This window comes from Vanessa tameamea, chromosome 6 (genome assembly GCF_037043105.1).
Source record: "Vanessa tameamea isolate UH-Manoa-2023 chromosome 6, ilVanTame1 primary haplotype, whole genome shotgun sequence".
Lineage (NCBI taxonomy): Eukaryota > Metazoa > Arthropoda > Insecta > Lepidoptera > Nymphalidae > Vanessa > Vanessa tameamea.
Genome location: NC_087314.1, coordinates 11,985,865 through 12,000,714, shown reverse-complemented (window position 1 = coordinate 12,000,714; position 14,850 = coordinate 11,985,865). Strand labels below are relative to the sequence as shown.

General features: G+C 32.8%; 1 protein-coding gene across 10 annotated transcripts in view; it reads left to right on the top strand.

Annotated features, from left to right (window-relative positions):
- The window catches only part of Lmpt (Limpet), a 151,170-nt gene that overhangs the window by 114,693 nt on the left and 21,627 nt on the right, over positions 1 to 14,850 (top strand). For 5 of the 10 annotated variants that reach the window (XM_026634272.2, XM_064215073.1, XM_064215075.1 and 2 more), the window contains one exon: positions 13,398 to 13,598. In XM_026634272.2, coding sequence (XP_026490057.1) covers positions 13,398 to 13,598 — 201 coding nt within the window. Of the gene's footprint in view, positions 1 to 4,495; positions 5,214 to 5,415; positions 5,828 to 12,730; positions 13,009 to 13,397; positions 13,599 to 14,850 lie in introns of those variants that run through there. The other 5 variants (XM_026634269.2, XM_026634273.2, XM_026634268.2 and 2 more) reach the window with 5 other exon arrangements.

Genomic DNA, 14,850 nt, shown 5'->3' with positions numbered 1-14,850 from the left:
TTTTAAAATGGAAACTGAAGCCCAGTCACGTTACATGTTACAATTCCAAGTTATTTTGTTGTTTTAACAGTTGTTGGGCTACATGTTATTTTTGAGAATAATTAATTGTTTTTCTTATAAGGAAAAATGTTAGCTATTGTGATTTAAACTTCAATAAATAATTTACTGTTGATATATCATATATTTTTAAATTGTAAGACTCTTTGTCAATAAAGCTAAAAAGTCGCTGTAAGAGTCACTTCAAAATATTTATTAGTTCAATTACTTACACGGAGAAACCAACACCACAATCAGCGCTTACCTAGATGTATATTTATTGCTTCAACATATAAATATATCCTCTACTAGTAGTCCGTCCCGACTTCGTACGATTAAAATTCATTCAAAGTTTCTCGTTACACATAAGGAAATAAAAAAATCCTAAAATCCTTTCTTCGTCTATTTTGCGAAATGAGTAACTATGCTAAAGTCAATTGGACCTATGATTTCAGAGATATCGTAATGAGTATCAGTGGTATTAACCATCTAAAACAAGTTAAAATCTTGTAATCGTACAGGCACACGATAAACTTAATTGAATAGCTTAAATTTCATACGAGGTAAAATTTAAGTAAACGGTTCAAAGGAAAACCACAATCTCTTGACTGACGACCGTTATAAACCTAGACCACGTTAACTGCAATTCTATAGACATATAGGTTAATATTATATTATAGGTGGTTACAAATTAATTCTACTATTATATATTCTAATTATGCGTTCGTATATATTCGCTTTCTTTTAATCACCCAATTCCAATCGGACAGTCGTAAGTCGAGCATTTTTAAAAATGTCCAAACATTTATAATATTACAAAATTAATGTATAAAACTTTGTAAGAAATTTCAACATATGTACATGTATAAATTGAAATTCATTATCTATTTAATTTAGTTTTAACAAGAATCATTGGAGGGACGTAAATTAACTGAGACGGAGCGCAAAGCTAAAAAATCGAATAACATCTGCGCACGCGCTCGCCAACTCGGATTAAACGATAAAAATCTGGACACTGTCATGCCATACGTCTCAGTGGCCAGTAATAGATCACTTTGACATTGTGACGAAGCTTCAATTATAAAGTTTTAAATACCAAGTACCTAATAAATATTCAACAATGTAATGTTTTCTGAATTCACAAATGTTGAATTAATTTTGATGCGGTTTAAAAGATTAATAGTTCTGTGATCGAGCTTCTTCTGTTATAAGTCTAGCTTTTAATGTCAAATAATCGTAAATGTATTTTCTTTAACTGATTTATTAACAAAAAAATGAGATACGATTTAGAAAATTAAAGTAATACAAAATATAATAATAAGACTTTGATGAACTTTGTATTTTTATTGTTATTCAAAATTCAAGAAACGAGTTTAAAGTATACAGTACTTTACTTTACGTCGAAAATTATAAGCTTAAATATATTTTTTTAAACATTATATCTAAAATTATTTAAATGGTAAATTGACATATAAAAAGACGTCTTTCAATATATGACGATGTGAACAATACTCTCTCTGAAATAGTAAATTGGTTTAGTGTTAATAATTTAATGTTAAATAGTAAAAAGACTAAATGTATTAAATTCACTACTCCCAATGTAAGATGTGTCAAAACGAGTGTATGCTTAAACGGGGAAGCATTAGATGTTTTAGAATCAACAGAGTTCCTTGGTATGACAATAGACTCTAAGCTCCAATGGGGCCCCCATATAAATAAGTTGGCGAATAGACTCAGCTCTGCAGCCTATGCGGTAAAAAAAATTAGACTTTTGACTGATGTGGATACGGCTCGCCTTGTGTACTTCAGTTATTTCCACAGTATAATGTCGTATGGCATCCTACTCTGGGGTAATGCAGCTGACATTAATACTATTTTTGTACTGCAGAAGAGGGCTATTCGTGCAATTTATAACCTGGGCCCAAAAGATTCGTTAAGAGATAAATTTAAAGAAATTAAAATAATGACTGTCGCTTCTCAATTTGTTTTTGATAATGTTATGTATGTACGCAAAAACATAAACGATTTTCCCAGAAATTGTGACGTACATTCTATTAACACTAGGAACAAGAATAAACTTGTTACTCCAAGTACCCGATTACACAGGATTAGTAACTCTTTTTTGGGGCAATGTATACGTTTTTACAACAGGATCCCAGAAAACGTTCAAAATTATTCAATTATAAAATTCAAAAGAATCGTTAAAGAGCGTTTGTGTGCTAAAGGATATTACAACACTAATGACTTTTTAGTTGACTGCACACCTTGGGAATGAAATGATCGCCTCCAGGCTGTTTCAAATAACTAAAATATAACAATTATTGTACATGCAAAATGAAAAAAAAAAATATATCCCGCTGAGTTTCTTTCGCCGGTTCTTCTCAGGTCCGAGGTGCTAAATTCCGAACCGGTGGTAGATTTTTGACAATCAATAAGCAAGTGTAAACACTTCTATATTGAATAAAGATTTTTGATTTGATTTGATTTGACCAAATAGGTTTGACGTAATCAAATAGAAGTATATAAATACATGTACGCATTAAGATTTGAATAAAAGCAAACAATAAATACCATGCCATTCATTATAACGTGAAAAATATCACATGCCTATGGCTAATCATTTTCTAGGTCTTATTATTATATATTGCTGGGTTTTTAATTCTTTATCAAAAAGTCGCTTATTTGATAAAATAATGAAATTATAAATATTTGTTAATATGTTTTCAGTAAAATATATATCAATATACATTCAACGTTTATTATAGTCTAACAATCTATTATTTTGTACACTAAACTTGTTCAAATATACATATTTATTAATAAGACATTTCGATCATATAACTCCTTTTGAAGCTGCTAATTGATAGACTGAGATGGAATTATGAGTACATTATTGTGTTGATAAGAATCATAAATCAAATGTGGATGTTTAGTTCTTGCATAAAGCGGGCCACGGTGCGCACGGCCCGTCCGTGACGTCACGGGTGTCCGATTACTCCGCCCGCCTAGCGCGTAACTTTCACTCCATCCCAAAGGCAAGGTCACGACTTTCGGGGTATTCACGTTCACTGCACGCAGCACTCGATTCACGACTTGCTGTCTCGTTTTCGTTTATCATTTTGGAAGAGGATGAAAATACATTGTGTGATCTCTAAATTTGACTACATAAAAGAGTATTAATTAAACGTTATTTTTAGAGTTTTATACGATTTAGGAATCATGTCATTTGTTATCTGATTTTAAAATAAATATTAGTGTACATTGTTACTATATTATAATTAATTATTTTTTAATGTATGATAAAAATGAATTAGCTTTATTGGATGTGAGGCTATTAAATGGTAGGTAAATTAAATAAATTAAATTTTCCGTGTCGAAATCTATCTGAGAAAGCGTCACCCACACATTGCATCGAAGTACAGAGCACGTCCTTTCCGTCATTATCACGTCATACCCCTCAATTAGAACATCCGAATTCTCAATGCGAGATTAATAAATGACTGTACCTGTTTATATCAGTATTTTATTTTTACAATATTATGAATTATTACTAGCCCAAGTTATGGTTCAGAATCGGGTTTTTGTTGTTTCTTTTTTACATTGGAAACGTGTGCTTATACAAGTTAGTTCTTTATAATTATTATTTCAAACCTTATTCATCTTATCAAACCATCATCGTCGATTTATTAAACCTGCAGTCGATTTATTATTTTAGTAAATATAAATTTATTATTAATCTAGAAACCATTGTTTTAGTCTAATGTTCTGAAAATATAAAGGAACCAATAGTAGCTATAAAATGATCGTTGGCAATATGTCAAAAAACATTGCGTTGTTTTTAAAAAAGTTCAAACGTTTATTACTACAGGACTGAGACGCGCGCAAAATTCTCATTTTTTTGTCCGAAGGAGGTCGATGACTCACAAGTTATGTCAGATTCGCGTATCAAATTAAATTACTCTTTTCTGAGTTTGCCAAGTTTTTCAATGTCAAGTTGTAGACGCTTTGCCATAAATTCCTAACATCTTACTTCTTAAATTGGATAAAAAGTTCTACATCTCTTCGCTCTGTGTAATTGAAAACAACTGAAGGAATTAAAGAGTTAATGTTAAAATACCAATTTTATTATAAAGATATTTAGCCCAGGTTTATTAAAATGTTTGAAAATTACTTTGAAATAATAAGATAACTTAGCTTAGTTGTTATCTATATAAGTTATATAATATATAGTATGCTTTGTATTGATTACATCTATCTTCTAATAAATGCTTCTAATAAGATGACTTAACTGCTTTACATTAATCACGTAAAGCGAATCAATCAAACGTTAAACAGCTTTTATAGCCTAAACGGTAAACCATGTGCAACCTTGGATCATTAGTCCAACGTAATCATACCTGGCCGCAAAGCCAAACTGTTATCTAAATGTGGACACAAAGTTTGGCAAGTACTGCATTTTAATTTCAGTTTGGTTATATCTTGTCTCGGCGTCACATCGCTGCACCCGATTCCCTTCATCTGTAACCTGTCCCTTTCCCCTAAAACAGTGGCCGGTGAAGAATGGGACTGTCACTATCCGTATTTATATCTTATGTGGGTTTTCATGAAGCTTTGGAGTGCATGAAACATATATTCAATGGAATAGTTCCCAATACGGATCCGGACTTTAATGATCTCGTCGAGTACTACACGCGACTACTCCAAAAGACAGCAAACAAGCTACCGCCCCGAGACTGGACTAGTGAATGCGGTCAAGGTTACATATGCTTGACTGAAGATAAAAATGGAATTCTGAAGTCCGCGGCTGTCAATTTCTATGACCGGCAACCAAATTCCACTGCCATTTTATTTTCTACTAAAATATCTAGCTTCGGTCAAGATTCGATAGAAGAAGGATCACAAGCTAATGGTGATTATAGAATAGACAAATATCCAACGAAAACGAAAACAATTATATCAGACACATCGGAGTCGTTCAGCGTGAGACAGAAAAACAGATCTCCTACAACTTCTGTGTATATTCCAGATCCAAACGAAGATGAAGGAATTAAAAAAGAAAAGCTTACATGGGAATACAGACCCAAAACGCCCCCTCCATCGCCGTTGCCAGAAATACTATTCCAACCATACAGCAGCGATAAAAATGGCAACGTTCCATTCAGCGAAGAATTTTTAAGGTTAATATTAATTATTATTGACGACTGCACGCAATTCATAGATACTCATAAATCACGTTCTGTAGTGACTTAGCAACCCGTTTGATTTCATCTGTGCATCCTCTTCACAAATGCTCGAATATACGAGAACACGACTTCCTTCTATGGATTCATTACTGTACTTGTATTATATTCCTACTCATGTATAATACATTTGTTTAAGATCACTTGATGGAATTAAGTTCCGACCTCTGCAACGAAGCGACCCCAGTTTTAGGCGGAGATCTTTTAGAAAACGAGCATCTTCTTCTTCAAATTCATCTAAAGAATCTCGAGCATCCCGCGAAGAAGAATTAAAAATATTTACTTCACTCGAAGAAGCCGAGTTCAAAAACATGAATAGGGATGAAAATTACAGTGGCTTTGGGAGTGCTCCTAATTTAGCACCGCGTTCTTATTCCAGAAGTCGATCGAGAGAAAAATCCAGGGAAAGGAGAACCGAGAGCCCGATTATGGAAGCTAATGTTGACAACACACTTGACGATGAAAGACTAAATGACGAAAAGCAACCACTAAAAGACATACCCAAATTAAGTTCATTTGAAGAAAGAGACGAAGCGAAAGAAATGCCAGAGGTAAAAGAGGAGGAGGAAGACATTGATTTTTGGGGTAACATTCAAGATTAGTGGCGCTTATTTAACGTAGCACGAACGCTCCACTGCTTTTAAATGAGCATGACTGATTGAAATATATTAAAGTTTCAAAATCCCTCTTTTTGTTTGTTTTTATAATTCCATTTAGAGTAAACACCTTCCTTTCAGACGGGAATAAGCAGATTGTAAGAGCTTTATGAATGGCTTCTATGAATGTTTCGATTTCAAAACTATAAATGTAAGCGGCTTGTGAAATATAGTTTTTTAGACGTGTGAATTTTTGCCTATATAGAAACGTGTCAATTCAAATTCAATAAGATATAGAATATAAATATATTTGCATACTCTTAAAATCTTTTATAAATATGGTCTTACTGTATCTTTTATGAAGTTATAGAAAGCCGCAGCAGTATTATTTCTACTATAATTTTTTGGAAGTTATAGAAATGACTTTGAAAAATCTCCTTTCGTAAAACTTCTATAAAATCGGATCATATCAACATTATTACACACAAAATCAGATCATATATTTTTTTCTGAAAACATTACCTGAACTCAACAAGTGGATACAACTAAATTGACTTAGAAGACAATAAACCGAAAATATTTTGGTTAGCGGTGAAGTCCTTATTAAGCTTATAAGTCGATGACATAGCTCCCAAACTTCTTAAATACAAATTTAATGGCTAATAAACGTCGCGCTTACATAAGACATCCAAAAATATACTCTCTCTAAACCTCGACCCACTTGCTTATAATTTGACACCGACCTTCTGACGGCACTCCTCATAGTAATTCGGGATGATATAATTTACTATAGTTAATATTTACTTATAGCTTCTAAAAATTTTATTTAATAGGTATGGTAATTAATTCATAATAATATTGATACAAAATTATCCCTAATTAGTATTTCAATTCAGAAAGTCATAAATCAAAGACACTGTATGTGTTGGCAAATATTCGAATGAACCTAATAATTTGTAGCTAACTTAGTACACATTTCAAAGTTTCATATTAATGTTTGCCTTTATATTAGCGTATGAGATCATTTTTGAAAAAAATATTTAAAAAAATGTGTATCATAGTTAATTTTACTGAAACATTTTCATAAAAAGCCACAAACTCAGCAAAATATCACAACACATTTTGTGTAAGTTCTTGTAAACCACAAGCTAATAAAAACCATTATATTTAAAGTTCTCTTTCATACACCAAGTTTAATATATCTGCAGCGACTCAAAGATAACATTACAGCGGTCGTAACATGGAAGACAATCGACTCTGGTAACCACAAGAAACTATATTTAATCACGAAGAAAATATAATGCATTTACGACAGGAAACCCCTTGCCAACAAATTTATCATTTCGACTTGGCGTATAATATTACTTATTACACAATAGAATTATAATAAGAGGTCATATTATTGAAGTGGGAAAAGTGCTAAATGTAAACGTCACAAATAATTGGTAGTCTTGTTTATGAACACGTTATATTAAAACATTTTAATGCATTCGATCTTAAGAAACAACATAATGTATTTCTTAAACAATTAAAATATTTGAAATAGTTTACTGTATATTGATTGTATATTTGACATTAAATATATTCAATGCAGTCTTTATTCTAAGAGTTCTTGTCACAAGAGCCTAGGGCCTGATGGAGATAATGACATGCTGAATTCTATTACTTTCTAAAATAGCTTAAATCTTTGTTTATCTTTGTCCAAGAACCTGGGACAGTATGATTTATAAGACGCCTCAGTCTATAACGTTCACTGAATCTTATTTGTATTTTAAGTTATACTAATATCTCTCTGTTGCGCTTTCACGGCCCAACCACTGAACCGAAGTAAATGATATTTGGTAACAAAGAAAGCTTGAATCCCAAAGATGGAAATAGGCTTCATTTTTTACCTATCAACCAACCGCCGCCGAAACCGCGGGCACTAATTAGTTATTAAAATTTTAGGTACCTTAAAAGTAATAACATTATTTATAATATTATATTTTTACATTTCACGATGTGTTGTCATATTCGTATAAAAATAATAAATGCAGATCATAATTAAATACAGACAATGAATACAAACATGCAATACATCTGTTAAATACAGTTATATTCTGGATAGTTGAAGAAAATCTCGTAAATTTTATTATTCGTATAAATAATAAATATATATTAGCAATTTTGTAGATATTGTTTGTAAATAATATTTTTTGTTCAGCTATTATCATGTATTATTTACGTAGTGTATACACGACACAAAAGGCTACTCAGTTCCTAATCGTTATTAGTTTTATTAATGCTATTTATTTTCCATCATAATGAATTTACCAATCCCCTTTCTAATCTATTTTCGCCCCAAGCCGGGTGTACATTCGTCACAGACTAAAATTAAACACTGAAAACAACGCCAAGCCAAACTCAATAGTCAAGTCGCAAACGAGACTTTTTCAATTTCTTGGAATCCTTAAAAATTAAGATAAATTAATATAAATGAAGACTGCTTGACTGATTTATGTCGAGTTTTATGAATTCAAGAAAGCTATTTTCGTTGCACTCTGCATATATATAAATAAATTGTTTACAAGTGACTACGTCTCAGTTGTTTGAACACGTGGATGTTAACTGATCGGGTTCAAATCCATACAACGCCAAGTTTTTATATTTGTTACAATTTATTTTGGGCTTGACGTTTAAAATATTTTTGAGTGTACTGAAAGAGATCTGAGATATGCACGGCCTTCAACTAGCAGGCTCAAAATAGAGAATTAAACGAATGTTTTTCCTTAATAGGCATGAAAGATCATTAGTTCACAAGGTTCTGCTTACTATATTTATACAACATATCCGTCAATTCATACAATTGTTTACCGACCATCTAATGTGAAGCCCCAGTTTCTGCGTATTTTACATTCTAGACTCTTAATCCCTTACCAGACATTTACCTCTTTATGTTATCTGTGACAGACGAATAGAGATGTTCGTGACATGTTGCGAAATAAAATATTAAAAAATATATAAAATTAGTCATTATTCCATTTGTACAAATCCCGTATGTAAAAGGTTAAGTGACGTCATCAGAAATATAACAATATGGTGGAATGATGCTGTGATTTTGTAATTAATGGCACATGAAATTGTAGATTGTGATTGTAAGCATCAAATTTAACGAAAGTGCACGAATAATTGCGGTTAATTTTACTAATTTAATTATACAAAGTGTCAAAACAAAATCTTTATAATTAAATAATGTGTAATTTACTTTAAACTGAAATTTAAATCTGCCGTAAATGAATTGTCATTTCTATATAAGAGAAATAAACAAACAAACCCAAAATATGAAATATATTGTCGTGATTTATTATAAAATAATATTTCTTAATAATACCTAACTATATCTATCTTGTTGTTGCAACAACAATTCTATAATATATTTCGCCTAAATAATACCTGCCATATAGGGACAAAACGTATTTGAGAATAATGTTATTAATGTAAAGTTGCCTACATTTTGAAATGAGATAACTATTTTGTAATAAATGAGTAAAACCTCTTTGTAAGAAAATACAATCTTTAAAATTGATGTAAAGAATGCACAGATAAAATATTACTTATCGTCGGTTTGCGAATTGTATTTTCATGAACTTTACGCATGCTTTCCGTTTATGTTTTAAATAGGATTTTAAGAAATATAAATTGCATTTGGTTATGAATCAACCCAACAATAACCAAGCAATACATATACAATATATTTAATAAATTCAAATAATCAATAAAAGTTAGTGTATTTTTATTGGTATTAAATATATGTAACTCATATAAATCACATAACAAACGATTTAAAATTATACTTGAAGTAGTTTAAATTATACTAAAAAATGGATTTAAAATAGAATTGATTAAATTCCTTAACTATTATATCATCACATCGTTTAACAAGTATTGTTTGTTTGAGAGCAAACGGTTAAAAGTACTTCCCACGATCAGGTGTTTTCATCGAATTTTCAAGCCGCATCGTAAGAAAATTAAAAATAAACCATTGAATGAACGTTGACCAAGACCTCGCTAGAACGGCTAAGACATCGACTGTACTGTCTAGACAAAAACGAAGGCTGAGATGTTTGAGGAAACACAGGAAACGAAAAAGGCCGTTCTTAAATTAACGACTACGAATTATAAATTAACTGTTAACCGATAATCGATATTATTGTATTATTTTTAAAATTTGCTCCTTATAAAGGTAACAGTCTAATTTGTATCAATTAAAAAACACAATACTTTTATAATCTAAATGCTCACATTAGAAAATATTGAATGATCGTCAAGATTAAAAAATTCAAACATTAAAAATTTAATGATATTCCGATTACATTGTTGATCTCCGATTGTTCATTGTCCGATTACAATTGACATCTGAGCTATTACTTACTAATTACAGAGATGCAACGCGTTTAACATTTTTGACATATTACAGTTCTTATGTATCAGTATGGTTCTTATTTTTTTTCTATTTATAATTTTCTTAATGATTTGGTTCCAAATTTCGTTTTGTGAGCTTTAAATTTTTTTTTTTACGTGTGATGTTTGACTCGTATGAATAATTTACGACTAATTATTCGTAATTATTGAGTTATCTTTCATCCGAAGTTTCAATGGTTTTGCGATGGGATGGCAGATATTCATTTTCAAGTAATATATTATAATTAGATGTGTCCGAAATGTCATGAATACTTAACGTTTAATCCATTCCATATATATGGAATATATATGGAATATAGAAATCATTGAGGCCTCGAGTCTCTACCTCGTAATACAGTTTTAAGCAAGGCTTCTTTTTCTTTTAAACTATTATTAAATACATACGGTTCCAATTTCCATCGATATCTCGCCAGATCATTCACTTTTTCCTAACTTTATTACATCTTTGAATAATCAAAAAATTATGAATATATCGGTTTTAACCACGATGACGCCTCATAGTTTGCTTGACGTTTTGACAGAATTGTATGTAGCGTGGTCACGAGGTGACTTTTTTTTCATTTTTAAAATAAAATAGAAAGTTAATAGTTTGAAAACTGTCTATACATTTAAAAAAAATTGTAAAGGTTTTCCAACATACTCTTTGTGTACATTTAAACATTTTATTATATCTCATTAAATATGACAAATATTCCTTACATAGCGACTGCACATCAACTTTGAGAGCTAAATTTTGATGTCCCTTTTAATTATACATACTAGCTCACTAAGCCTTCAAACCGGGTCGCAACAATACTAAGTATTGCTGCATCCCAGATTCTTTGCATGTTGGAAATCAGTAACAGCTAGAAAACCAAATTTGGAAATTATTTTCCTGTTTAAACCAAGATATAATAGGAACAACGTTAAAATGTAGCAATACTGGGTAGCCGCAGTGAAAACCTCCAGTAAAATACGCAGAATCCTTTATACAAGACCCAGGGGGAGGTAGGCGATTTATGTGGGGTTCTTACCTACTAAAACAACTGCGATAGCCGTCTTAGACACGGATTAAAAATACTGCAGGATCGTGTTGATGTAACGCATCTGCGGTCCCTTCCCGTGCTGCACAGCACAGCCTGCCCGCGGTTGGCGGAGCATAGCTCGGGAGGAAATCATCAGGGGACGTAGGTGATCTCGCTCTTTCATATTCCTTTCTAGTGCATACGGCAGCGCGAAGCCAACCCGACTGTTGTCCTCCTCAGGGCCATCTTAAATAGGACACGCGAGGCGGCTCACGCATTCACGATCCCAGAAATTTACGCTCTTTTTGTTAAATTCCGAGCGTCGTGGTGTTTCTCCTCTCTCATGCCGGAGGAGAATTGGAGCTTATTCTACAGTTTTATTTTAAATAAAGGCTTACTTTTAACGTTTTACTTCACCGCCGAGAACGAGATAAATTATAAATCCAATCTAACCAGATGAAAAATTAATAGTTTGAACACCCAACGGTCAGCACATACACCTGTGCTATACTACGGAGCCATCTCAGATCTTAATCTCAATATATGTATATATCAGGAATTAGGAATTTATGTCATATACACGTAACATGATTATATTACACTCTTTTATACAAGTCTAAAATATAATATATATTTTGGCAATATATTGTATATTCTTAGTAAGTCATTTGTTATAATCGTTCGTTATCGAGATTCGAAGTTCTCTACAATCTACAAATTCTTGCTATCTGTAGCTATTTGTAACGTATCTTACGTAATATTAAGAGTATATTAATTATAAATAAAGTAAGTTTTTTTTTTATTATTAAAAACATTATATTAAACTAGGCAATGTACGATTATAAAAAGATATATTAGACTAAATTATTAAGTATTTTTATAGAAACAATTGCTACTGCATTATGAAGAATGTCGAGCGACTACTGTTAATGACGCTTTTGGCGCAGTTCGAATTTCGAACTTCGAGACTCGATGAAAAGCAAAGAGCTCCGGTTGTCATGTCAATTCATATCTGACAGGGTCAAATTCCTGTAAATTATGGACTATAATCGCCTTTAATTCATTTAGGTCGATGTTTATTTATATTGGCCATTGAATGTAAATCACTAATCGTTAAACAATCGAACAGACGCTGAATCTCAGCCAAACGATAAGCTCACGCTTCATTTCAATATCCATTGCTCAGAACCGATCGGCCTATATTTTACAAGTGCTCCGCATCAAATCATCTCGAGCTAACGGTGAATCCCTTTAAATGTCGACAGATGTGGGGTAACTGTTCGCGGGCGGGTTATCGAAGGAAACATGCGATTCTCCGGACGTTTGGAAACGCCGCCCGCGCACCTGCCCTCTCCGTCACTCATCCAAATTTAAATCCTGAACTCCCCCCACCGGCGCTTGCGCTAAACATTCTGGAATAATTCCTGCGATTCACCCACCGGTGCTTGCCATTCGAATTCGGGTCGCGACCGCGTTCGGTGATATCGTTTCTATTGCAAAATCAGCCCCGTCTCTTACCATGGCTGACGTTGACGTTCAAGTCCAGTACACCACCACCGAAAGGAAGACCAGGAAGGTCAAAAAATCCACCAAGCGTAGGGAATCCAAGGATGGCGAGGTCACTGTCACTGAAATTGACCAGACCAATACCACCACCACCAACGATGATGGGTATGTGTAGTGGTGGCCAAACCTTGACCCTCGTGCGCAGTGCGATGTGACCGCAGTGTCTGTGTCATGTGTTGATATCTGATGTTTATTATTTAGTGATATTAGCCATGCATTTTTATTACACTGGCCACCCTCACATACCCTATCTAATTTAAGGTACATATTAAACTAACCTGCGTAATAAATCTTGCAACATATATTATTAACATACGAAAAATTATGGCGTCGTATGAAATACGTTTACCTCATAAATATATTTTTTGCAATTTAGGTTTTTATTTTTTATAATACACGTAGCTCATGTTACCATAATATACTTATTTTTTACAACATATAAACTTTAAGTTATGCCATAAATTTACAATATTAACCGCCTGTATTGCTTACAGCTTATTTTCAGTGGCGAATACACCAAGGCGATGAACAAGGACTGGCACAGTGGTCACTTCTGCTGCTGGCAGTGTGATGAGTCCCTCACCGGACAACGCTACGTGCTCAGAGATGAGCACCCCTACTGCATCAAGTGCTATGAGAGCGTCTTTGCCAATGGTTGTGAGGAGTGCAACAAGATCATCGGCATCGACTCTAAGGTTTGCAGCAATAGAAATCAATCCTCTATTAACAAGTGATTTAAAGGCATCAATATCTATTTTTGTCTAATGCGACTTATTTAATTGTATCTTTGAACTAATCACGATATAAAATTAGCTGAAAATAATTGCGTTTAACTTAGTAAATGATTTGCATCAAAGTGTTCTGTTTGTCAATAACAAATTATATGACTACAAAGAGATATATTGCGGTAGAAATATACATGACAGATAACATAATCAACATATACATTACATTGAACATAGTGTATGTGCCAATACGAAAATGAAAGAAATGTGATAACGTATGCGTATCAAATAGGTGTACGAAATGATACCATTATTAGAATGGTATCAGAGTCAGTGGCATCGCTTAGCTTTGTTACGGCGATCAAATTTAGTTTTGTCACTCCAGTCGGCCCAGATTCTTCGGGCGTACCTCTGCACACGGCCCCAGGCCGATCGTTGCCAACATCGAGTATACCTATAATATGCTTATCACAACTGACGAATGACTTTTACCGTTAGCTAAACAGCTGCAATATCATAATTGTACTAATATTCAAATTACTTTGAAGCTCTCTCAGTAGAGATATGACGAGAAAAAAATTAACGATCAAAAGGAAAATGACGGGTCTTGATTGCACAGTAACACCGATACTTTTCTTACATCTCGTTCATTAAGAAGCTTAAGTTTTTGGAGAAGTAAAAGGAAACGTCACATTTTCATCAAAAGAATAAATATTAGTGTATCGTTAAAGATTTTATAGAAATTGTTTGTTATTTTTTGTCGAGACTATTTCGATATCATTCTTTGAAAACAAACTGGCCTCTGGTCACGTACTATTTTTGGGTCGGAAACAGTATTATTCTAATGTTTTCATTTAGTTTCAACCTTGAGAAACCATGGGTGGATCCGACTCTTTTCAAATTTATGCACGATGCCACCACTTAGCATTTCGTAATCGGCTAAAATAAACATCATATATTATTGACATCACATTTAGTTTAGTTTTAACATAGTTACTGTAATAGATCTCGTGATGGTGCCAAGAATAGAACACATAATGAAGGGGCTTTATTTTGAAACTCTGAGATTGGATGCATTCGTAAATTGCCGAGTGGTTTCTGTTTAGACTTGTTTACTTATTAGTTAAGTTAAACTTTGTACATCAAACACATGTTCAATACGAAATATAAGATATAGTTATTTATTTACTGGAATTCTTCTTTAACTCTCGGAATGCCATTA